The sequence below is a fragment of the Zonotrichia leucophrys genome, chromosome 4 (assembly GCF_028769735.1).
Source record: "Zonotrichia leucophrys gambelii isolate GWCS_2022_RI chromosome 4, RI_Zleu_2.0, whole genome shotgun sequence".
In the NCBI taxonomy this organism is placed as follows: domain Eukaryota; kingdom Metazoa; phylum Chordata; class Aves; order Passeriformes; family Passerellidae; genus Zonotrichia; species Zonotrichia leucophrys.
Window position 1 is genome coordinate 7,227,864 of NC_088173.1, and position 25,254 is coordinate 7,253,117.

The 25,254-nt window shown below is 37.7% G+C and overlaps 1 protein-coding gene across 1 annotated transcript in view; it reads right to left on the bottom strand.

Moving 5' to 3' along the window:
• CORIN (corin, serine peptidase) overlaps positions 1-25,254 on the bottom strand; it is a 116,015-nt gene that overhangs the window by 12,689 nt on the left and 78,072 nt on the right. Inside the window, exons 10-17 of the mRNA XM_064710351.1 lie at positions 24,215-24,313; positions 21,665-21,896; positions 20,059-20,204; positions 19,221-19,328; positions 14,903-15,016; positions 12,396-12,506; positions 11,564-11,693; positions 1,070-1,192 (exon numbers count right to left, since the gene is read on the bottom strand). Of these exons, the coding sequence (XP_064566421.1) occupies positions 1,070-1,192; positions 11,564-11,693; positions 12,396-12,506; positions 14,903-15,016; positions 19,221-19,328; positions 20,059-20,204; positions 21,665-21,896; positions 24,215-24,313 (1,063 nt within the window). The remainder of the gene's footprint in view (positions 1-1,069; positions 1,193-11,563; positions 11,694-12,395; positions 12,507-14,902; positions 15,017-19,220; positions 19,329-20,058; positions 20,205-21,664; positions 21,897-24,214; positions 24,314-25,254) is intronic.

Here is a 25,254-nt window from a genome sequence, read left to right on the forward strand (position 1 = left end):
GTATTACTCTGGAGAAAAGCATTTAGATACTTTAGGCTAGAGAAAAAAGACAGTAAGAAAGGAAAATCAACGAGTTAAAAAGACAACTTTCAAGTATCATTCAGTAATGCCCCTTCTAGATGAAAAACTATTAATTATCTTAAAGGAATGGGGAAAATACCAATGTAAAACAAAAAAAGTACAGAATTGAGATGTAAGAACGCCAAATTGGCCCTTGCAAGCCAATCTTTTTAGTTTTATGCCACTAGGGAATACCTTGAATATAGAAAATAATGGAGCCAAGCAAAAGAAATGTAGATTTCTTCCTCAGATTTTTGTCTTCACACATATTGTATCTCTGCAGTTACCCAAGACAATCTTTTCCTGTGAAACACAAGGATTTTCTGTGGAAGAAGAATGTTCTGAAAGCTCCTGGGCATTTCAAAGGGAAATTATGAATGTGCTTTTTGAAGAATGCAGTTGCCCATGGGGATTAGGTGGCTCTCCCAGGTTTGCCCTGGATTTCTACTTCACTGGCTCTTCAAAGTCACACTTTGAATGTCTCACCCATGAGATCCTGGCTTCTCATTAATAATTAACTCTTTAGTTGGGTTAATTAAAAGGAATCATCTGAAGCCAGAGCTAAGGAAACCTTCTGTAAGTGGATCTAGCCTCTACTGAAGGAGCTGTAGTTGCTCCAAATGAATGAATCCAGACTACTCAGGCTGCAGAGGATGCTAAGATGTGTCTGCAGATTTTGCTCTATAGTACTTGCAGGACTTTCTTGCTCAGCAGAGATTGATCCAAGCTGTTTGGTCCAGGTGCTTCAAGGGCATCACCTCTGTATCACTCCAATGCTCTTATTCTACCAGAATGGGCCCCCGAGGATTCACAAAATGGTCTCAAAAGAGACCACAGTGGTTGTAGACACTGAAGTGATTGCAGAACATATCTTAACCACTTACATGAGAATTTACTGGGATTTATACACAGACACCATGGAAAAAAAAGCTTACCAGAGTTTGTCATCCTGCACTGGTAAGTGACCACCCACAGCAGTGAAATAGGTCTTTTTTAACCTGTTACTTACCCATTCACTAGAAGTGCATGTAAAGTGGATGCATTTTTATTCTTCCAGTCTGAGTGCAGATTCAACCATTTTTGGTCCTGCATTTGCTCACTCTCTATTACAATTTCTGTTTTGGATGGTCCTCTGAAACAAATGAAAAACAGTGACACAATGTTACAGTTATGAAGGTGAAGAGGCCCTAACAAAAATACCTGTTTACTCTAAAGATACACATCTGACTGATATGGCAAAGCCAGGAGTGGCAGATACACAGTTAGGAGAATGAAATCACCCTGAGAAGCGAGGCCAGCCAACATGACTGTCACACTGCACTTCCCAAAAAGAAGCAGAACTGGAATCAGGAACAGCAACAGCCTTCTGCTGGCATTTACTGTAATGCATACATTGATACTCTTTCAACAGTTTCTTGGCCTCGCAAAATGCACAAAAAAGAAAAAAAAAGATCTTCATATGAAAAAGAGGTAACAGAAAAAATATTTTCTTAGATTCCTGTAATCGGAAATCCATTAAAATTTAACAGTAAAGAGCAGTCCAGGCCTTGTTAATAAGGCCTGAGAGCATCTCTAAGTCCAAGCTGGCTGCTTTGCGAAACAGAACAAATCACTGGTGACAATGTCAAACCTGTTCTTCGCAGCAACCTAACAAGTATGTGAGGGTTAGAATGGTTCACCAGGAGATATTTTCATATACCCACTTCCTCAGCCTAGGTATTGCCTGATAGACTCAAGAAATTGCTATTTTATTACACCTTGACTGCCAAATGGAAAAAATAGAGCATTTCTAAATTACTTTACTTGTCATGCAGCTTTCCCACACAGAACCATTCATGATTAGCCATCAATTCCTGTCAATGACAAGGACTTTGAAGCTGTGCTCTCCCAAACACCAGTCAAAGGCCAAATTCTAAATCCTAACTCATGGAAAAGAGAATTAGAGAATTTCAGCAAAACTGTGATGTGTCCTTAAACTGGCCTCTGAACCCAATCTCTCATGACAGTACCTGGTAATGCCAGCCAGGATATTAGCTTGTCTTTCAGTCCAATTCTCAATACTGATTATATTTCTTTTATGAACAATCTTTACAAAACACCAGCACTCTTTATCCACGTGACTGCACAGACTAACAGAGATCAAAGAATTTTGTTTTATGGTAAAGTTGTCAGTGTAAGCATATGGAAATATTTTCAACACAGCTGGCAGAATAAACCAAACTTTGAGGTCACGGCCCTGGACCCTGCCTGTTACATGACTTATTTTTCAGAACCTTCTCTGGGCACATTAAGCAAATGTCATTCCATGATCTACTAACCAGAATGTGCAGGCATATGTTTGCTGCAAAAAGAGTTTTCCTTCTCCGTGCCTGCTTTCAGAATTCACATAAAGATCTGCTCTCTTCCATATTTCCCACCCTTTTCCCTACCAAACATGTGCAAATCTTTTTCTTACAATGACATTCTGCCTTATGATCTCTGAACAATGATGTTCACCATTTCATAACTGTGTACAGTGGTATTTTATGAACTGGTAAACAGTATCTGATCTATAAAATATGTAACCCAAAAATGTGCAAATATCATGCCATTTGATGAATCCAAATCTGTACTAATACCAAATACCAGATTTTTTTGATGAAGCCAGCAGTTCTAGATTACAGATTACAGTGATGCTACAATCAGAATTATGGAGATATGTGCTTCTAAATCAAGGTAACAACCTACAAAACACTTATATACCTGCATGAAATTTCACAGTTATTTTACTTAAATAAAGCAAAAGTCGAAAGATCATACCTATACCTTTTTTCTTTGGTGATCACTGTTTGATATAAAACACTCAAATCCAGGATACCTTAATTTATATCTACCAGGATACCTTAATTTATATCTTTAGAATGACTTCTATAAACATTTATGTTCCCCCCTTGATGTTGCTTATAAAAGATTTTCTTTTAGATAGGCAAGGGCTGCCACTTGTCTCCTTTCATCTATTTAATGAGAAATAGCCAGAATGAAGGGGAACAAAGAGCCTCATTTCTAGATGAAGAAAGCTGGAGACAATGGTTAGCATTTGTGTAGAGACCAGAATTGCTAGAGAATGAGAGAACATGAGCTAACAATCTCCGGGGTAAAGATTCAGGCTGGTGAGAGTTTCTAAGTGTGAGACTTTCAGAGGGGCTGCTGAGCCAGGAGCACACATTACACCAGGGACTCTAAAGCACTCAGAGAAAAGCAGGGAGGTGAAGCAATGGGTACCCCTTTCACCAGCCCCATCCTGTGCTCCAGAAACACAGCAGACAGCAGGATCTCCTTGTCCCTCTTGGAGCTGTAGCACACACTTTCTCCTGAGTTTCTAAGACAACAAGGTTATATTGCTAATTACTTCTAGACATCAAGCTACGTCTTCAAGTTCAAAAACAGCTCTCCTGCCTGTTTTTTAGTTTAGTGACCTGTTGAAGTTGTAATATCTTTCAAGATTTCATGCCAAACAAATAAATACTTTTTTATTAAATGCTTTCAGAAGACTCCTTTACTTCTCTTAGTTTTCTGTTTTCCCTTTTGATTTGAATATACCATAATCGCACAGTGTTTGTTGACTGAAACCATACATACTGGAAGACAGTGTGCAGTTTGAGGTACATCAGTTTAAGATGATATTTAGAAACTGGAAAGGATCACACAAATGGCTTTCAGATTTTTGAGGGGCCTCTGGCACTTACTCTTAAGGAGGGGTTGAGGGTACTGAACTTGGTTATTCTCGTGAAGAGGAAGCTAAAGGGCAATTCAGCAGCAACCTGCAAATACTTGAAGAGGAGTTAAAACATGACCGAAACTAATTTTTCTCAATAGTGCTGCATGGTAAAACATGGGGAAATGGCCTTGACCTACAGCTTTGGAGACTCAGAGCACACAAAAAGGAAATACTTTTTCATTAGGAAGGTGAAGCAGCCCTGGAACAGAGAGCCCCATCCATCAAAGTTTTCAAGACTTGGCTAAACAGAGCAGTGGTTGAACTGATCCCATTTGGCAACAGGGATCAGTGCTTCAAGTGGGAGAAGGATTAGATGCTCTCCAGATGCCTGTTACAGTGAGGATTTTATGATTCTTTTGCACAATACAAACACACTGTAGTGACCAGGGCCTATGATGAAGAGCTGAATCTTAAAGAAGGCCAACAGTTGCCAGATCAGACTTTCACCCACCAGAGCATATTCAGTATTACAGAACAGTCACTGAATCACTGAATCACAGAAATAATTAGGTTGGAAAAAGCTCCAAGATCATCAAGTCAGTCTTGCTCCTTCACAGAAAGATGTCTGCTAGATCTAATGACCATCACAGGGCACATAAAATTCTAACATAGCTAATTCCTTTGATCTAAAAGTTTCCTTTAATCTAAGTCAATTCAAAATATTTAACAGCCTATAAAATCAGTTACTTGTAAAATCAGGCAAAACATTTCAATTTGCAGTAGCGCATTACTCAAGTAGGAATTTCCAACTTAAATTTTACTAATTTTTCAATTTTAACTTAAAAATTAGAATATTCCTTTAAAGAATTTAATTTCAAGCTAACGATTCTCCTATGTGTTTAAGAGAGAAATTTTTAGAATTAAGAGAGAAAAAGAGAACCTGGTCTGTGTTCTACATTAAAAATGTGCTATCAGTGGGGAAAAGTAATGTTTCATTAGATAAACTGTAAAATGGAAATATTTAATAAAAAGTTCTCAGAGCATTCTAGAGAATGCTCTGCTCAGTGATCGGCTACCTGCTGATCACTGTGCACAACAGTCAAAGTTTACAGTAAAAAATAAGCATTATGACTTGCATACTAAATTATAACAAAAAAAAAAAAGAAAACTAGAAGGCAGAGACTAATTTTAGTTTATGAAGCTCATCATTCTGTTTGTAACATATCTGGGATACTTCCGTTCAGCAATGTTTTCAATACCTTATTCTCCTTTTTCCATTTGGAAGAAGTTGTTCAAATTCACTAAACTGCAAGTTTAGGATGAAGTATAATCCATAAACTGGATTACTTCTTGCTTTCAGGTAACAGTGACACATGTCAGTTTACTTTCTGTAATTCCATTCTTGTAGGCCTCATGTGAGAGCAGGTTTGAGAAAAGAAGCCTTGAGTTAGGCCAGAAGGCAATGGATCACTCACATATGGGCACTCATTTAAAGCAAATTAGGCCTCTTTCAGAGCTGGAACAGCATCTGCTTCCTGTCTGTACATATTGGTTTAAATATGTATAAATATACATTGGTTTAAATATCTTCTTAGTCTTGACCAGAATTCTCTAAAGCCAAGCTGTGCCATAGAATATGGAGTAAAATATCAAAACCTTGATTGTAAGAGTATTAAAATCAAAGATATCTGAAATTTCAAAATGAAAACATATTGAAACATAGAAAAATAGAAATTAAAAGTATTCACTGCATTGATAGAAAAAATAAAAAATTATGATTAAATTATTCTTAAAATTTTTTGGTAGAAAGTTGATAATCACTGTGATTTTTCAGGTTTCAAAATCCCTCACTCTTATTTTCTAGCTGATAAGCTAGTCAAGTCTACAAAAAACGAGTTAACTCATAATTATAGTGCAAAAAAATTACTTGCTTGCTTTATCTCTGCATGCTGGTTTTGGCTGGAATAGAGTTAATTTTCTTCACAGCTAGGATGAGGTTGTGTTTCAGATTTGTGCTGAAAACAGTGTTGATAACAGAGGCCTGACTTTGCAGCACTCTGTTCTCTGACTCTGTAAATTACAGGTTTCATAAAGTATCATTCTGTAGCTAAACCTGAAAAAAGACCAGTTGGAAGCATCTGAAGTTAAAGCTTCAAATACAATCTTAATTTTCTTAGCTGGAAGTATTAATTCAACTTCAAATTTAATGTTAAGTCCTTCATTTAAAGTCAATTAGCTTTTAATTTTAAAAATGGGATGAATTTCAGAGAAAAATGTTGACTTGAAACAAAATTCTAGTTGTTTTATTTCAAAAACCCAAAACCACTTCAGCTTGCAGATTTCAGAATAAATTTTTAATGCAGAGAGATTTAATATCTGTTTAGTGTTAAAAGGAGTAAATCTGAATCTGGAAGCTCCTGTATAAAAAATGAAAGAAAAAAGGAGGCAGTAGGTTTAAAAGGTACAAGTTACAGCATAAAACAGTTTGAAAAAGGATTTGTGACCAATCATTAGAAAAAGAACATTTCCTGGTTTGGTAGCATTCCTGTATTTTTCTTTTAACCAATCACAGAATGGTTGGGCTTGGAAGGGACCTCTGCAGGTCAGGCATGGCCACCTATGGCAAATTACCCAGAAGAACATTCAGACAGCTCCAAGGCTGTTTGAGATAATAAAATAATGAGTAAGAATCATTTTACTTAAAAAAAAAAAAAGAAAATATCCAATCATGGAACTAGAAAGTGTTATATGAGGACACTAACCACACGTTTAATGACTGTTTGAAGAAACTGTCATGATTTGTCGGGAATTATAAGATTGGAATTTCTTCAAACACAGCCTTATCCAAATAATTATATTTTAAACTACATATGTACATGAAAGATGAGACATAATCTATCAGATATTAGTCTAGCACAACTCTAATACACTGAATAAAGTCTACATATTTTAGCATTGGTCTATTATTGCTCCAATTTACTAGAACAGCCTTCCACATCTACCACAGCTCTATTTTCAGTAAAATTCTGTAATGAGTTATTAGTTGCCATTCTTAAAAAATTAAATGAAATGTAACAAGTTTGCTTTCTACATCATCTACACGATTAATAGAACACCATGGCCATGGAAAACATGAATAAATTCAAGGCAGGTTAAGAGCATATTCCATTCTGTTGAATGGATCTAGAAATCTAGATTGAATGAATGAGTACAAATACTTCCTCTTTGGCGTGGAATTTGTTTCACTAAATGTCATGTCTATTCTTGGAGAAAATAAGGTTTCATTCAGAAGTTCAAATTTATTACATGGGTGTTACAGGATTCTGGGGTTTGTTTTTGTTATGTTCTTTGAGCAAATAAAACATTAGCTGCGCTTCCATTATTCCTCTTGCAGAAATCATTATAGAGTAATTAAAAAAACAAATTAGATCATGTGAAAACAAGAGATTGTTTGCCCAGCAGCTTGACTGCTCAGTTGTCAAATATTCAAGATCTTTATACCAAAGACATTGAGTGAAAAGTACCAGAAAAGACAGAAAGCCAGGCAGCAGCAACAACAAACTTGCCCATCCCTTTCATAAATACATGCACAGCAGATGCCACAGCAGAGGAAAGAAGGAAAAGGAGCTGCTGGTTTCAGTGGACCACCAGTGACACTGCCTCCAAGAAAAGGAGCAGCAGGTACAGGAAGAGATAACAGGAGATTTTTAAAAACAAGTAACTTGGTAGAGAGCTGCAATTTTACACTGATACTAGACCAGAACATGCTGGTGAAGTAAAATCTCCCCCGTACTCTGCTGAGCACAAACTCTTGAAATTTGTTGTATTTGCTCTATCATCCTAGTGCAGCCAAGAAGGACAAATTATTCCACTATATTTTCACAGAATGACAGAACAACTTCACTGCTGCCTTTATCAAATTTCAGAGCTGAGCAGACCATGCTTTTATGATTGCCATTTCATCAACAAATAATGTGGACTTCCAAGTATATGGAAAGTGGGTTTTTTCAACTGAACATCATGACAAAATACATTCTTCCAACATTCTTCCAGCATTCTGAACCTATGCAGTACACCCATCCTCAGCAGCACAGCCTCTAGAACACAACAGGACAGATGTGAGACTGAATGCTGTTTTGTTCTCTACCTGTGTTAACAGAAAAACTCATTGCCAGAGACTGCATTTAAATTCACTGTAATGAAATCTGGGCCTCAGTCAGAAGTTTCTGAATAAACTTATATGTCCTGACATAAAGAGGCAGTCAGATTAGGGGGTATGATAGTCCCATCTGGTTGTAAACTGTGAAACCTAAGACTTGAGCATTCCCAGTAAGCTCTTGGCATTACACACAAACAAATTTAACATCTTTTGTACTAGAGAAAAACGTAAGAACTGCTAAGAATACATGTTGCACAGCTTGAGCACCAGACATCAATAGTCCAAAGCCTTTCAGACAATGCTTGGAACTTGTGGCTTTGTGGGATGTTGCATCATGCATCACACAACACATTCCATGAGTGGTGCTATGAAAAACTGTAAAACCACATGGTCTGTGGAATTATAACTGGCAAACAGCCAGCAAAATTGCTTGAATTTGTGAAATGGGCAGAATAGAATGAACTTTTCATGTTGCTTCAGACTGAAGGTTTGTATGTTCCAAACAGACAGACTGCTATTCTGTAAAATGCTTTACCACTATCCATTAAATTAACCTAACTTTAACCACTATCACTTCATTATCTTCATTTGTTTTTTTCAGATTAATTTAGCCTAAAATATTAAAATATGTTATTTTCAAATAACTATAACATCCAAAAGCTGTTAGAAAGACATTGCCTTTATATTTTAAACATTACCACCTTATATAGTAATTGGGAGTTTTTATTTGGCAAAGCACTAGACAGTTAAAAATAGTTTGCAGAGCTATTAAAAATAGTTTGCAGAGCTTTACAGAAAATAAAAATTCCAAAAGCTATCATTCATTGTAATTCCTGGTCTAAGGCATTAATAAGTCTTTAATTTGATATCTCACTCATAATATGCATTATTTTTCTGTAAAAATAAACTAGAGCACTATTAAAGCAAAATCAAGAGTTGCTGTAAATAATTATTAAGTAAGTAATTAACAGCGACAAAACTGGGTGGTTCTGCAGTGTGCTCTAATGTGGACAGAATTTGTACATTCACAGGTTTAATTTTCTGAAGGAGTAAAATGAAGCTGTTCCCATTGGGAATAATTGCAGAAAAGCACTGCATAAAACATTTCCTATTTATTTATTAAATTTTTTTAATGTAAAAGGAGATGTTTTATCATTACTTGAGTTCTGTGCAATATACAGTCTAATTTACCTGCACCCTCAATGGTGAGCATAAAGAGCTTGTTAAAAACACCAATATTGTCAACCTCACATTCAGCCATTCTTGTTGTAAGTCAATTAAATAATTTATACAGGATGTAAATACTAAGAGATGAAGTTCATAGCTTCAGATCAGATTACACAGTGGCATGAAACTTCAATTATAGAGTCTTCCATTTTACCATATAGAAAACATTAGCCTCTGTGACATTTTCACTGAATCCTTATGCAATGTTAACAAAATAATTAAACAGCTGCATTGCTCATATTACTCCTTTTGGAAATAAAGAGTATTTAAGAACTGGAGTATATGAGAACTGATTTTGGAAATCAGTTCTAGTAACGCATCATAATTTTTGTTTTCCTTACGACTTTTCAAAGATAATTTATTGTATTTTTGGCAGTGCCACTCCACAAAAACTTGAAGAATAGCTAAGAAAATCAGGCCTCAGGTTACTGACAAAATGGGGCATTAAGAAAGGAAAGACAAACACTGATCTGGTTTTCTGAAGTACTGCAAGAAAGAATTAGAAATTAGTAGTGGAGTCAAACTGAAGTTGTAGACCAGAACTGAATTGACTTCAGAATTTCCTACTGCCTTGACACAATTGCCTGTCCCTATCAAGAATATCTTTTAGAAAAATTAATTTTTAGAATGTATCACCTTGTTAGAAAATTGAGTTTTGAGATTTAAGAATAATTTTTGTCTCTTATGTTTCTTAAGAGTGCAGGATTGATGACACCTGTTAGCAAGCATCAGCGACGAAGCAGGAAGGTGTAGGTTTCCACCCATGCTGATTTCAGCCTAGACACACCCCTGAAAAATGGAGGGAATCAGAGGTGTTGTGATAGTTCAATACATTTTCATTTTCCCAGCAGCAAGCATCATGGGAAAGAGAAGCAAATTTTATGTTAGGACCAATGGCAAGGTGAACATGAGCCAGCAGTGCCCACACAGCCAGGAGGGACAACCCTGTCCTGGGGAGCATCAGGCACAGCATCACCAGCCAGGCAAGGGAGGGGATTGTCCTGCTCTGCTCTGCACTGGGGTGGCCTCACCTTGAATATTGTGGGAAGTTCTGGGTGCCACAATCTGAGACATTAAACTGCTAGAGAGCATCCAAAAGATGGCCAGGAGGATGGTGAAGGGACAGGAAGGGAAGCTGTATGAGGAGTGTCTGAGGTACTTGGTTACCTCTGGAGGGTAAGCAGAGGGACAGACACTGCTCTCTTCAATCTGGTGACCAGTGACAGGACTCAAGGGGATGGTAGGAAACATCAGGGGGAAGTTTAGGTTAGGTAACAGAGCAAGGCTTTTCATCCAGAGATGGTTGGGCACTGGAACAGGCTCCTCAGGGAAGTGGTCACAGCACCATGCCTGTCTGACTTCAAGAAGGATTTGCACAGTGCTCTCAGGCACAGGGTGTGTTTGTTGGAGTGTCCTGTGCAGGGCCAGGAGTTGGACTCGATGACACTGATGGGTCCCTTCCAACTCAGTATATTCTATCACTCTATATAGCTTTATTAGGATGCTATATAAAGCTAAAGCAAAAAGATAGTGCAAATATTATTTAGATACATTAAACTAGACAGAAGAGTATAAAATTGTGTGTTATAATGGCAGGCAGTCCAGTTACAGGTGGTCTTCAATTCAGAGTATCTGTTAGGATGGATGCCAAGTATCCCTGCAGTGCAAGACAATACAGAGTACATGAAGTGTACTTAACTAACCCAGGGTCTTTATCCTCCTTTGAGAAAGGTACAAAGAATGTCAGTTTGTGTAGTGGAGAAAAGCTAACAGAAAAGACACCTCTTAATTCACACTGGCAAAAGACAGCCTTATATACCATCAGATTTGCCTCTTCCCAGTAAGAGAACTGTGAATATCAGAGCAGCTGAACTTGATTTTTATCCAACAGTTATATTTTGCATCGATTATTCCACAGTTTAGTGTGCATGCAGTAAGACACTCAGAGGCTATTTCTTTTTCTGAGTTCCACACAGAAATCCTCTTTTTAACAATCTGTTGTCCAGGGATGCCCAAGTCAAATACATCCACTTGTCTAACCTACAGTATTTATTGCAGAAAGCAAATAAATGAAGAGGATTTTTCTTTCTTTTCCTAAGTCTGCTTTAATTCTTTAGGAAGAAACAGGGTATTACATTCTGAGCCTCAGCAGTAACTGTTAGTGCATGTACTGAGCCTTGGCAAAACACCATTATCTCTTCAAAACACTCTTAATAACAATCATGCAATGTTTATAAAGTGGTGAAAGTGCCTAGATTTTAGTGAAATTCTGCCACAGCTCACAAAATTTCATTACCTCTTTTCCCTGTGAACCACTTCCCCACTAGGTCTAACATTGCAGTGAACAATGATAGTTCACATCTAACACCAGCACTCCAATTGTCCTAAGAAATCATCAAGCTACAAACTACTGACCTTACCCTAAACCCATCTGATTGCAGGCCAGTTGGCTTAAGTTTTCTTGCCAGTCATCAGCACAAACATGGTTATCAGCAGCTGACCTGTGAACGGTCAGGAGCATCAAGGAATTCCTGGTTTTAGACAGTGTAACTGGAAAGAAAAAAAGGAAGAAAACTTCAGTACTATTTCAAATAGTTTTATAGATGGAAAACTGAAAACATGCAACTACATTCAAGATTCTTCCAAGATGCTGGCACTTCTCCTAGCTTTACATGCTGAACAGCTATGCAACTTAAAACCAAGGCAAGTGTGGTTATCTGAACCTTGTTAGGAGTGAACAGCATGAGACACTGAACAGCAAAGGCATCGAGAGTGCAAGAATAAACCCAAACACTTCTAATTCACCAGCACAGATTCACATGGGTTGCTGATAGCCTTAATTTTTATCGCCTTAATCTAGTTAGATAATCTAGATAGAAAGACCATCACCATTTCTTCTCTCTTCATCTGTATAAAAAAATTCAGGAACTGCTTTTATCACAAGCAAAAAAGATTCTCATAAGGTCCTTCCAAATCTCAATGTCTTCTTAATCTCTCCTCTATCCACAATACTTTCCAGATTACAGACATCATCTACACATTTTCTTGCTCTATCACTTTTCTTGTATCTTTGCACTGTGACACTTCACACTGAGTTTTTGCTTTCTCTTCTGCCTGCTTCCTTGCATGCTTTCCCAACCTCACCCCAGTCTTCTCTTGGCTAACAGAGGGAGCCTCTCCACCACTGTACTCTGAATTAAATCACCAGTGATTGCCACCATCACCCAAACACCACTTTGAGAAGAAACTTACCACAGTCCCATTCATCTGAGCTGTCAGTGCAGTCTGCCTGCCCATCACACCAGAGTTCACGGGGCACACACTCATGGTTGGCACATTCAAGTTCACTCTCGTCACAAAATGCTGCAAAGACAAAAACATGCTTCCTCCTGAGAAAGACATGATTGAAGTGAAATTCACATTGACATGGAAAATTGAGGAGAGTCAAGGTAGACACAGATCAGACTCATGGAAAAGGAAGTGAAGCAGATTTGCAAGAAAATTCAGCATGGATACCACTGGTGCAGAAAGTGGTTGCTGCCATGCAGTGACAGAGGGCATTGCAATTCAGAGGGAAGGAAGAGCATCTATAAATGCAAGATCTGGGATTACTTAGTATCATTTGTGATCTTGTAATATGAAACCTGTCTTAGCATCTCAGAAGCTGTAAGAGAAAGTACTGTTCTGTGCTTTTTAGCCGACTAATCCAAATCTGTTTAGTTCTTCATGGTTTTTGAAAAAAATATTTTACCACAATGAGTATCTATTTCCTCTCATCCACAGCAATTATATATTAATTTTTGAATTCTCCTTTTCTTTGAAAATTTTGTATTTATTTTTATCTCCACTTTAGAGGTAGAGAACTGCTGTACTGATAGACATGTTCCAGTTCACAGCTGGTATCCTTACATATGGATTTCCAGACTCTGTTCAGTACGGGAACTACAATAGCTTCCATTTGCAAATGACTTTTCTTCCAACAACCTCCCTTCCGAAAGGCAGGCGTGTAGAAGCACAGTAACTTCCTCACTAACATATTTCCAGCTTCTATAAACCCCATCATTAGGGAATTCTGAGACCTGGGGGAGGGCAGAGGGGGAGAAAATGCCTGGAAGGAAGCTGCATTCAGTTGTGCCCATGTTTGGCTGATGTACAGCATTTATACTGCCAATTTATACAATCCAAGCACTTATTTGCAACACCAGTACAAAAAGTGCACTCCACAGGGAAAACCATACAGATAGAGCAGGCAGTGCTGCCTACCCCTGGTCTTTCTACCTCTGGAATAAAGCATGCAAAACCAGAAAAAGCACTTTAACTCCACCTTCCAGAGAGAGCATAATTCAAAAACAGGAACCCCTCAGCTGGAAAAACTTTGCTTCCATTTTAGACTATTCAAGCCCCAAATCAAAAGCAGAGAGGAAATATACTCCAGTAATTATCAACTAGATTAACCTTAGCCCTTTGGTAATCTTTTCTCTGTCATAATCCTAATGTGTGATCACAAGTAAATCACTTTAATACCATGTCCACTCTTTAGATTACAGCACAGAGCTTGGAAATTAAGTGGTACAATCTTTACAATGAAAGCAGATTAGGAAATGTTTTGTGAGCTGCAGCTTCCCAAAGAGAAACAAAGTTTGATCTAGCAATACACACGGGCTGCTCTTCATTTTGGCAAACATACTCATAGGCTTCACTTAGGACACAAAATGCTCCTACCAACAGAACTCCAGAGACTCAGGAGCAACTTCTTTTAAATCACAAAACTATATCCAAACATCCCAGCAAAAATGACAAAATACCAGGTTTCCTCAGAGAATGAAAAATTTCAGTTTTCAGCCAACTTTGCCAACCAATGATCCCTCCTTTGTTGTGCAGACCTTCTCCCAGTATGTCTTTTCTGCTTCCTTGTGTTGGCAGCATGCCCACACACCAGTTTTCTCAAAAGAAGAGAATTCAGAAAGTGGAGCTAACCTCCCAGGGCACTCACTCCCAGCTTAGTATGTAGGGTGGGAGCCTGCAAAGCAGCTGCTGTGTGCAGATATTCCACCACTTCCCATCCCATTCTCAGATGGAAATAGAGGAAAGAGAACTGAGGGCAGCCCCCAGAGGGGAGCAGGGTGCAGGCTGCTTCCTGCCAGCACTGTGAACAGACTTGCACTGTGCACATGGACTGTGTGCCCATGCCACTCGTGCATCCTCCTAAGGTCTGTATCTTGATGCTATCACAGATTGGATTGCAGAAGGAACCTGTGGAGCCAAGCAGGGAGACAGAATCTAAGAAATGTCAATCAGGAAAGAAACTAAATAAGGCATTGTTTACAATAAAACATAAGACATTTACCAAAAAACAGGTAAGTAGAAATCAAGAAAAAAATGAGCAGTAGGCAGCTATGAGCAATGCCTGTATGGAATGAAGTTAAAGAAACCTGGGAAAAGAAGTCAAAAATCTACAAGGAATAAAAGTACAAAGGCACAATAAAAGGAGGGAGGGAGAAAGAGAAAAGAAAAAAGAAAAGAAAAAGAGGAAAAGAGTGACAAAACAGACGGCAACGATCTCAGGATGTGAACAACAAAGGACAGAAGATGAGGAAAGAGGGAAATTAGTGCCACAGACAGACTGAAAGGGGAACTGAGGGAATGACTAAGTCTGCTATAGAAAGCATAAAGGCTTTTTACTTTGACTGATTTTGCACCTCAACATCCCAAAATGTGATCAGCCTTTTAAGGGAGTAACAAACTGCCTGGATCCTTACAGCAATTCTTTTCATCCATCATGTCAGGGCAGTCTGGGAAACCATCACAGATCATAGTGTGTTTGATGCACACCTTCTTCAAAGGACACTCCCAAAGACCCCTTTCTCTACAACCTGGAGGCAGAGAAGCACATTTCTGAAACATTTGTATGCAATATTGAATCAAATGCTTTCTTCCTTAAAAGTCCTGAAACACACAAAATATTTTCACTTGCAATATAAATTTTAGAAGGTACCAAGAATAGTTACTAATGAAGAAATGGAAATAAGACTGGCACAGTGCACGCTTGATAAATGGATCTAAATATTGTAGCACTTCAAAATAATTCACTGCTTTTGAAATAATAATTGTATTATGAGTGTATATTATACATATCTATAATGGTTTGGGCATTAGCTCAATTAGCTCAAAACCCATACACCACTATTCTTGAAATACATTTGCTAGTAATATAAGAACTTTTATAATTCTGAAGTCCATAGAAACTCCTCGGTCTTTCAAAAGCATATCCTATAAAAGCATGGAATCTCCATGAAACACTGTAGAAATACATGCTTTTTTTCTGGCAGTGCTGATGCAGAATCTAACACAGAATCAGAATGAAGGGCAGAAAGAGAAGTAATACAAAACTAGGTCAAAGTGTTTTGACAGAAAAATTCCTGTTGGTCAGCTAGAGGAAATTAAGAATAGGCCAAGGTACATTTTAGAAAATAGTTTTCTCTTGTTTTATTCCACTTTTTATTTCCACCAGCTAAAAAAATATTTTATTGTGATATCAGTTTAAATACTTTGACATACTAATGTCCTGCATGACTGACACTCTGGTTTTATAGGAAGCCATAAAAATGACATATTGTCCTATGTCTGACTAAACCAGATTATTTGATTGCCTTGTTTGGCCTGCTCTATAGATGATACTTTTCATTTTAATCTAAGGGCAAACTCAATTGATAGCCCTGATGTTCATACATACAAATAATTCAGGCATAAATTTAAAAACAGTATTTAAAGAAGCACCTCTCTTTGCCTGGACCTGCAACTGTGAAAGCAGTAAGTTATAAGCAAATATATTGTTTCCAAGAAATTTTAATTCTGAAGTACATATTTTACAAATATGAACCACAGAATCCCTACTGGATAAATGGAAAAATCTGTTCAGGTTTTACCTGTACCTGGATGTGTAGGGTGCTTGATTTTGTTTAGATTTGAAAAAAACATGTAAATAAAGGTTAAAGAGAAATAAACAGCCTTAACCTTTGAAACTAATTCCTCATTATCAAATAACTTTCCTGGGTATCACCACTTTCCAGGTCTCCTTCTTGACAATATTTCTGATACCTTTCGATGAAAAATTAATTGAAACAAAAAAAAAAATCTCTACTCTTATATAGAACAAGGAATTCAATTTTAGGATCTTGTTATGAATACGAAATAAAAAAAGCTTAAACTCCCCATAATTTATGAACCTATCAAATTTTCAGCAGCATTCACAATTCATTTAATGCACATTTCCTTTTCTCTTCATCACACATTACAGTGTTACACTGTGAAGCGTACCAGGACTCTCCAAAACTAATCACATAGACAAATACAGAGACAATTCCCTATGAAAAATTCACTAGTTACTAAATTCAGTGTTCAAGTACACTGTTTTGTTGGCAGAGATCACCTACCACCATTTGCAGTATTTATATTTCCTCTCTAATTATTTTTGTGACATGCATTTTTAATTCAATGAAAGGGAAGTGAAAACAGAGCTAGGAAAACTTGTCTATATGTAAATTAACCCCATCTCAAAAATATATTTTGACAAGAGATGTGGTTTCATATATGATTTTGCCTTCCTTCTTCTTCATAATATGAAGGAAGTTACAAATTGTTGTCCATATATACATTTCCCACCCAATTATCATTACATCATTAACATCAAGACCACCACATTTTTCTCTCACCTAAAATAGTACAGGTCAAAACCCAGATTGCAGAAAATAGTGAGACAGTATTGTCCATGAATGTTATATCCTCAATTTCTTTAGTACGTGTAGGATCCTGTTCTGCTCCCTGCCAGAGGCATTGCTCAGCAGCAGCAATTTAATGCATTCAACTACAACCAACTATAATATTTAATACCACAAAATCTCGTGACACCTATCATAATAATATTTTTTTGAAATTACCTTCCCTGCACTTTATTGCACTCAGAAGTCTCACTTCCAGTAACCCCAGTCAAATTTTCTCCCCAAATCCCAGTGTGGATGGCACTAAAGTCTGAGGACTTCAGTGCAACTGCGTGGCTGAGATGTCCTCTCACACAGCCCATGTGACAGAAGGAGACAGTGGCTGCTGAATCCAGCTCTGCTCTGCATGGGGAGAGTACACCTCTTTGGAGGGTTCTAACTTATATTTTTTGGCCAGAGTAGTCTAAACATAAGAAAGCTGCAGCTAGTCTTTTTCAGCCTCTTCCTGCCTGCACTGTAAAGCTGTTCCACATAGATCATTTAAAGCACTTCAAATACAAGGGTTTCAAATTAAACAGTCTGTCTTTTTTTAATGTTAGAAAACCAATTTAAAAGGATAAAGCCAAGAAAATTTGAGCTATCCATTTACACATGGAAAGCTCATCAAGTTTTGATTTTGTCCTGCACACATGGAATATGAATAAGTTAGAGGCAGCTACTCCTGGAGCTCTACAAGGACTTTTTGTTTTTCAGTAACAGTATTAGCCCTGGTCAATGTAATGTCACCCTGACAGCAGTAATTTGCTAACTGATACAGTCTTCCATATTTATAGAAACTGATAAGAATTCTGCTGATTGCTTGTGACATTCTGTCTAGACTTTAGAGAGAGATCCACTCGAGAAACAATTGTTACATATTAGAACAATATTTCATATGTTAATGTCTAGGAGAACAAAATTATCCTAAAAGACACATAACAATTCATTTTCTAAGGAGTTCAAAATTGGTGTCAACAAAAAAATATTTGGCAAGGAGGACAGTTGAGACAATTGATTCAAAGTAAAGAGATGTCAAACTCTGAAAGAATCACTGTGACCATCAGCTCTGACTTTCCTTTATAACCCAAACAAGAGAATGACCTAATATTAAATCATATTTCAGAGAGCATAACCTTTTTTTTTTATCCCTTTCTTTCTTTTTTACAGGGGTAGGGGGAGGGAAAGAAATAAAGAAAGAGGAGAGAGAATACAAGAATGATCTGGAGACTCCCAGAGACTGAGAATACATCACTCATTGGGGGTAAATGAACCCTTGGCTACGGCAAACATTAAAACAATCTGCTTTTTAAAAAGAAGCATTTTATAAAGCTGCTAAGATTGAACTTTAGCCTAGCTTTAGCTTTCTGGTGTTGGATTTTATTTACTGTCTCTGAGTAGAAATTCTCTTATTGCCACAGTTTTGTTGTTCACATAAACTCTGCTTCCCACTTAACCCTTTCTCAGTTTAAAGAAAATACACAGGTTGTACAACTTAATCCTACTCTGCTGCAATGTTTTCCAATCCTTTGCTCATAAGCACACCTCTTCCCTAAATCCTTAGTGATGTATGATTATTCTCTTTGCCCCTAGGGATGCCAGGCCTGCATGCAGACCTCCATGAAGGCTTCAGCTTAGTCAATTAATAAATATTTAGAACTCCTTTCTCCTTCTGAAACTGTCCTGCCAGCAGGTAAAAGGATGTGTAATGACCAAGAGATTTCTTGATTCTTTCAGGCTCAATACATCCCCCTTAAATTAAAAGTCAAAAGCATCTATACTAAAAGTAAACTCAGAAACATACTGGGGAATAAACTCCAAGGGTTTATGCTTGTACTTGTAACTTGAGCAATCTGAAAAAACATGCAGAATCCACTTCAGCAACACAATACATCATAATGGTATCTTTTGTCTATACATCCTAATGAGAACATTATCATGTATAAATTTAAAACTGCATTTACAGATTCAAGACTTAATCTGCCAGGGAGTTACATTTTAGCTCAGTAAAGCCTTCAGCAATATGAAAATAACTAAATCTGCAGAAATTTTTTAGCTTGATTCTTTAAGGAATACTCAAAACATCGCAGAGTATGGTTGTCAGAATCCAAACGATCAGGCATCACAAATAGTAATCATGTTGATTAAGAAGGATCCTTGCTATAGTATTTTTACCGATACTGTAAATATACATTTAGACACACAAAAAGGGGGTTCTCCTTCTCTGAACTCTTGTGCTGCAATTCAAATAACTGCACGAAAGCTGAAGCTCATTCTCCAGTGCTGCAGCTGCCCTCCATTGCAGCTGACAGCGCGTCCTTACCACAGCTGTCCTCGTCGCTGCCGTCCTCGCAGTCAGCCTGCCCGTCGCACCTCCGCGCCGCCAGCACGCACCGCCCCGAGCGGCACTTGAAGTGACTGGGGGAGCACTCTGCCAAGGACACCAACAGGGACAAACAGCGCTCCCTGAGATAAAGCTGCATCACGCCATGGGCCCTCATTTGTCACCCAGGCTCTTTCAGAAGGGTAAATAACACAGATAGAAAGCTTATGAGACTGGAATTATGTGTCAGGGGAGACTCTTCAGAATTGCACCAGGAACGTGGTGGAGCAACATTTTCCAGAGCTCTCCCTTCCATGCTGCTCTCTGTCAAATGTCATTGCTTTGCCAAATCACTGGCATGCAATGTTTAGACCATGGGTATGAATTTCCTAGCTACTCTTCTCACCATTGTGGTGGTGGTGTATTATGCATTGAAATAAGCATAAAAAATCCCCAGGATTTAAAAAAAAAAAAAAAAAGAAAGAGATCGACAATTATGTGTCTATTTCAACTAATGAAAACAGGGTATAACTTTCCACTAATTAACCCTTTCACTGCTTCTGCCTCATGTCACAGTACCACTTTGGGACAAAGGAGTGGAACAGAGTTGGCAGATCTTTAAGGAACTCTATCGCTGAGTGCTAGCAATTCCCTGGTGCAAGAACTCAAGCAAAGAATTCTGCCAAGAGACTAGCATAGCTGAGTAGAGGAACTCAGTTTGGAATAATTTCCACAGTTTAAATATTAAAATTAAAGGGGACGTATAAAAAAACCAAAGACCAGTGACTTTGGGAATCCATTTAAATCTCTTATTTGCTGTAATATATGTAGGAGGTACCTTCCACATCTTCATCTGGTGTTAGACAGGTTTGGTTGTCTGAGTTCTCATCTGGAAACTGAGTGCAGTCTGTATCCTCTGGCCACTGCAGACCTACAATCCCAAGCACAGCCTCACAGCGCTCCTTAGACTGTACACATAATGTCCTGAGGAGACAAAGCAGAATTGTACCAAATAACTGAATGGCTCAGAAATTCACAGATACTAGAAGTTAATAATCCTAGCTGAAGTTAAACATGAAGATCAAGAAAAAATCAGACAAACAGATGTTTTAATATGAAAACAATACATATATCAAAGAATGCTATGATTGAAACACTAAGTTACTGTTGCACATTTATGTTATAAATAGGTTAATAACCAAATATAACTGCTCACAAATATGCTCTCCTCTGTAAGAGACGGCAGAGAACAATTTTTAAGAAGCACTAACTGCTCTCCTTCAGAGCAAAAAAACCAAACACATTTTGTATGAGTGAAATGCTACCTCCTCTGATTACGCTATCTCAGAAACCACAGGGCTTCAGAAGGTCAAAATATTTAAGCCTGCAAACAAAAGAGAGAAGAACTCCCTGGCAATTCAATAAAATTAAAATTTTGGGAAAAGCAAAGCTCAGACCAGCTCAGTCTTGAGGCTGTTGTCAGTTACAGCAACATAACACTTTCTACATCTCCCATCTGCTGTTAGACAAGTTTGGTTGGTCAGTCAGGAAAAGGCATGAATAAAGTCCTTCTGCAGCATTTTTTTAACCTTAAAAAAGATGGGAATCACTGCAAAATTTGTTCAATCCACTGAGATTAAAAATCATCCATGGTTTCTCTCAAAATACCCACTGGCAAAGGCTTCAAAATTACAAAGGTAAAAAGGCATAATAAAAAAATCCCTTAATGTTTGAATCATTTAGCCACTACTTTTGTCTGGGATCCTACTAGGTTGAAAAATATTCAATCAAAGGACTCCCCCCCTTTTTTTTAATTGCTTTCATGTAATTTTAATTTGTCTTTATGTATTTTGATAATTTACACATCTTTCTTCTAGAGACAGTCCATTCAGGGAAGGCATCTTGTTCCACTCATTTTCCTTTGACCTTTTAATGAATTGAATTTTTTTATTTTCTTCACAGTGCCCTGGGTGAAAACCTGAAGAGTCCTGGCAAACAGGGCGGCATCTGGTTGCTGACTGCTCACCTGTGCTGCTCCTCTGGGTTCAGCTGCAGAGCCTGTCCTGTTCCGTACACCTATCAATGGTCTGGATGCAGCAGCTTAGTGCACCATTAGCAAGCTTGCTGATTATACAAAACCAGGAGATGGTGTTGACTCTGAAGGGACAAGAGGCCTTTGCACTGGGTAAGCATCAAGGACATGAAATTTAACAAGAACAAATGCCTGGTCCTGTACCTAGGGTCGGGTAGCACTAGGCACAAATTGGAGAGCAGCCCTCTAAAAAGGGACCTCCAACGCTGACCTGAGCATCCTGGTTGGCAGCAGCCTTTTCCTGCAGAATTCCAAAGCAAAATTTTTTGCATTTTCAAAGAGAGCATAAAACTGGGAAAAACTACTATGACAGACAGTCAAGAATTAAATGAAATATGGTTTAGCATAGTACCTGCAAGGTGGGATCCGCTGATTTGTATGGGGGTCACATTTTGGTACTAAGATTGTGCAGGCAAAAAACATCAGGTACTTGTAGCAGTTGGTCTGAACCAAAGCTGGGAAAAGAGAAGACTCCCAGCTGATAGAGGCTTCCTTCTGTGTCCTGTGGCCCAGGTAGTTTGGGTAATAAGTATAGTTGTAAGGCAAGTTCATACAAAGTTCCAGAGTAATTGGTTCACACTGACCTTTCACAGAGAGAAAACAAACAGAACCACAAACGGTGTGAGAATAAATTAAATACAGAAGAAGTAATTCCATACTTATTTAAGTAACTCCTTACTTATTTAAAATTTATCAGTCAGGGGATATCCTCTCTGGTTTGAGAAATTACAAGTTCCAGAGCTAGAGATCCCTTACAAGCCTATTCTTAACAGTAAAGGTGGGTTTGAACCCTGCTTACCTCATAACCCATTAAGATACTTTTATTTCCTTACTAATAGTCATTATCTTCCTGAGCAACATCTTAACTTTAAGGTGGTACAATAAACCATCCTTAAACCAGCACAGAGTGTACTGTACACAACACACTGGTGTACCTTCTATGCTACCATGACACACCTCAAACTGACAGGGCAGTTGCCAAAATTAGGAAGACAAAAATCATCAGATACTTTGGGTTAGAAAGGACCTCAGGAGGACTCTACTCCAATGCTCTGATCAAAGCAGGTCAGCTCTGAGGACTGATTAGCTTTCTCAAGGCTTTAGACAGTCAGGTCATAAAAAGTCTCACTAGTGACAGAGACTGCACAGTTTCTCTGTGTAGAAAACAGAAGCCAGGATTTGCTTTTAATTTTTTTCATTGCTTACCAAGATCTGAAGGAGGGGACAATTAGGTTATGTATTGCACGAGCACTGAGCAAGAGACAGTCTACATGCTAATAATTTAACTTGGGTAAGACATAACTAGTAACAAATTAGAATGATAAGCAAAGACAGATGCAACAGCTGCAAGTCTGTATGATTATATATACATTAGAGCTACATACAAAAATCTTCCAACTTTTGGGAGTTTATCACAGCAAATTTTGAACTAGCCAAGTATTTTGGATTTCTAAAATTTGTATAGCTTTTCTACTTCTTCTCACACTGGTATTCAGAAATATTTATTTTTCAATTTTCCACCATAACAGAAAACTACAGACAGAATTTCGTTTCAATTCAGATTGAAATTTAACTTTTTATTTAGCAATGAGATGATTGTGAAATTATTTAAACTTATTTACTCCGGGTATATTGATCAAAAGTTTTCCACAAAAAGGTATACCATTCAAAAGTAAAAGAATGGATAAATTTGTCTATTCTGGGAGCAAATATACCTTAATATGATTAACATTCTCTGTTAGCCAGTTGCTAGCATCAGTTACTAGCACAGTGTGACAATTGTGTCATCCCATAGCTGTATCTTTAAGAGAAGGTGGAAGAAGATCCAACAGCCAATTATTCAGCTAACCATCAGAACTGGGCATTCTTTATTGGTCTGACATTTGGTGTTATAACTTTTTTTACTATGTACTCATAATCTGATCATCACAAAGCTCATTTTACATCCAGCTTTTCCTCACTGCTAAATCCTGGCATACTACCAATACTGAACTGTTTCTGTTGTCTCAAACCACTTAGTCACATCTTTGGGGTACATGAGGTTTAATGACTTTAACAATTCTCCCCACATTACCTCCATTTCCTTTCCTTCATGATGAACTATCCCTTGTCCTTCCACACTTTTGCCTGAGATGCCCAGATCAGTTTGGGCTCATCTTTTGATTTTGGCCAGTAAACACCTTTCTTTCACGTGTACAGAACTTTGCACATCCATCAATATTTCAGGATGACCACAAAAGTACATGCAATATTCTAAGTGCTTGTGTAACATAACAGTATTCAAGATTAAAGGGTTGAAATGTACTTATACCATTCTCTTTTATTATACTTAGTATTTATACGGGTTTAAGTGAATTCTGGAAGAAAATGTGGTCTACTGAAATGCTGCTGGAGGATAGACCTCTTTACATGTTGATAGCTCTTTTCAATATGATTGAATTTTCATGTTGTGTTTAGAAAGATTCCGTTATGTGCAAAAGTGTCACTGTAGGTTTGAAAATAATAACATTGACTCTCACACGCAATTCCTGATAATCCAGAGAAGAATAAACAGAATATATGGTCCATGTGTTCTGATTCATTTTAAATAACCCAAATGTTAGTCTTTCCTTCTTAGTCTGTCCTACAGCTTAAGAGGTCCTGCTACTCCCTTATCTACAATACATTTCACAGAAGAGAAAATTAAAATACCTCAATGTCAAATGCTATCAGTCCTAGTACATCAATAATCAAGAGTTTCGATGACATATTTTCTTCAATATTGCCCTTGTCAGAGCTTAGTCATTAGACATCTATATTAGCTAGAAAATTGAAGTATTACTTACTGTGTTCTACCCTCCATCCTCATTATAAACTGGAACACCCTAAGAGAGTAACAGTATGAAGCACATGCCCTACTTACTGCAGTTTGCCTGGCTGTTCCTCATCTCACAGGGAGAAGCTCCACAGGGATCAGGGCAGGAGGAGCACCTCTGGTCTCCCTCCTGACAGAGGGTTTGATCTGAGGGAAGAAGAAATGTACTTTTCAAATTATTTACCAGACTAATAAAAATGACTGGAGCATAGTGAGAGAGTACAGTGTTTACATAAAAATTAAGTATTTCCTTTACATATTTCAGTAAGTAGACAACACCATTGCAAGTGCAGTAAGGAAGAAAAGTGTGCAACACTGTTCAGTTCTCACTTCCCTTACCCCTCTGTTCGATATAAAAAATTATATCCCAGTTTCTGAATGAGAGGCTTGGATTTCTGAAAGACATTTACCATGCAGAATATGAAAAGTCCTGCAAAAAGAACAATAGGCCCTAGCTGAAAGAGAACTGTCTGGGAATTGTTCTTCAATGCCATTTAGTTGATCTGCTTCTCATTTTATGATTGATTTGGTTGACAATAAAAGACATCCTAAAGAAAGATCAGAGATGAACACTAAATGACCTCCTTTGACTGGTTAAAAAACAAACAACAACAGAAAGAAATCCAAAAATGTTACGGTCCTAATAATGGACTTCAGAATAAATAAAACCAGCACTTCATCAAAAGTTTCTGAACTACTTGTGTAGTTACTTTATATGACAAATCCCTGATCTTCTCTCTCTCATAGTTGTGCTAGCTCCTTTCCAAACCATTAAATTCTCTCTTCCATGAGCAAAAGGAGTCTTTTAGTTCACTATTCTGTAAGGAGAGACTAAATAGATGGTGTTCATCATCTCATCCTGTTTAAAATAGCTTATTGCCCTGATTGCTTAGTATTTGTATTGCACTACTGCCCATGCACATGAATCATGCATCCCTCCATTGGATATACAAAGGGTGCGATCTAGTTTCAACAGCCTTGACAACAACCTTGTCTAATTGATATAGTCGTACCTATCATATTATAAAGTAGATTTACTTCCATTCATACATGTTATATATTGAAGCAACAGAGGTAATTTCTTTGCT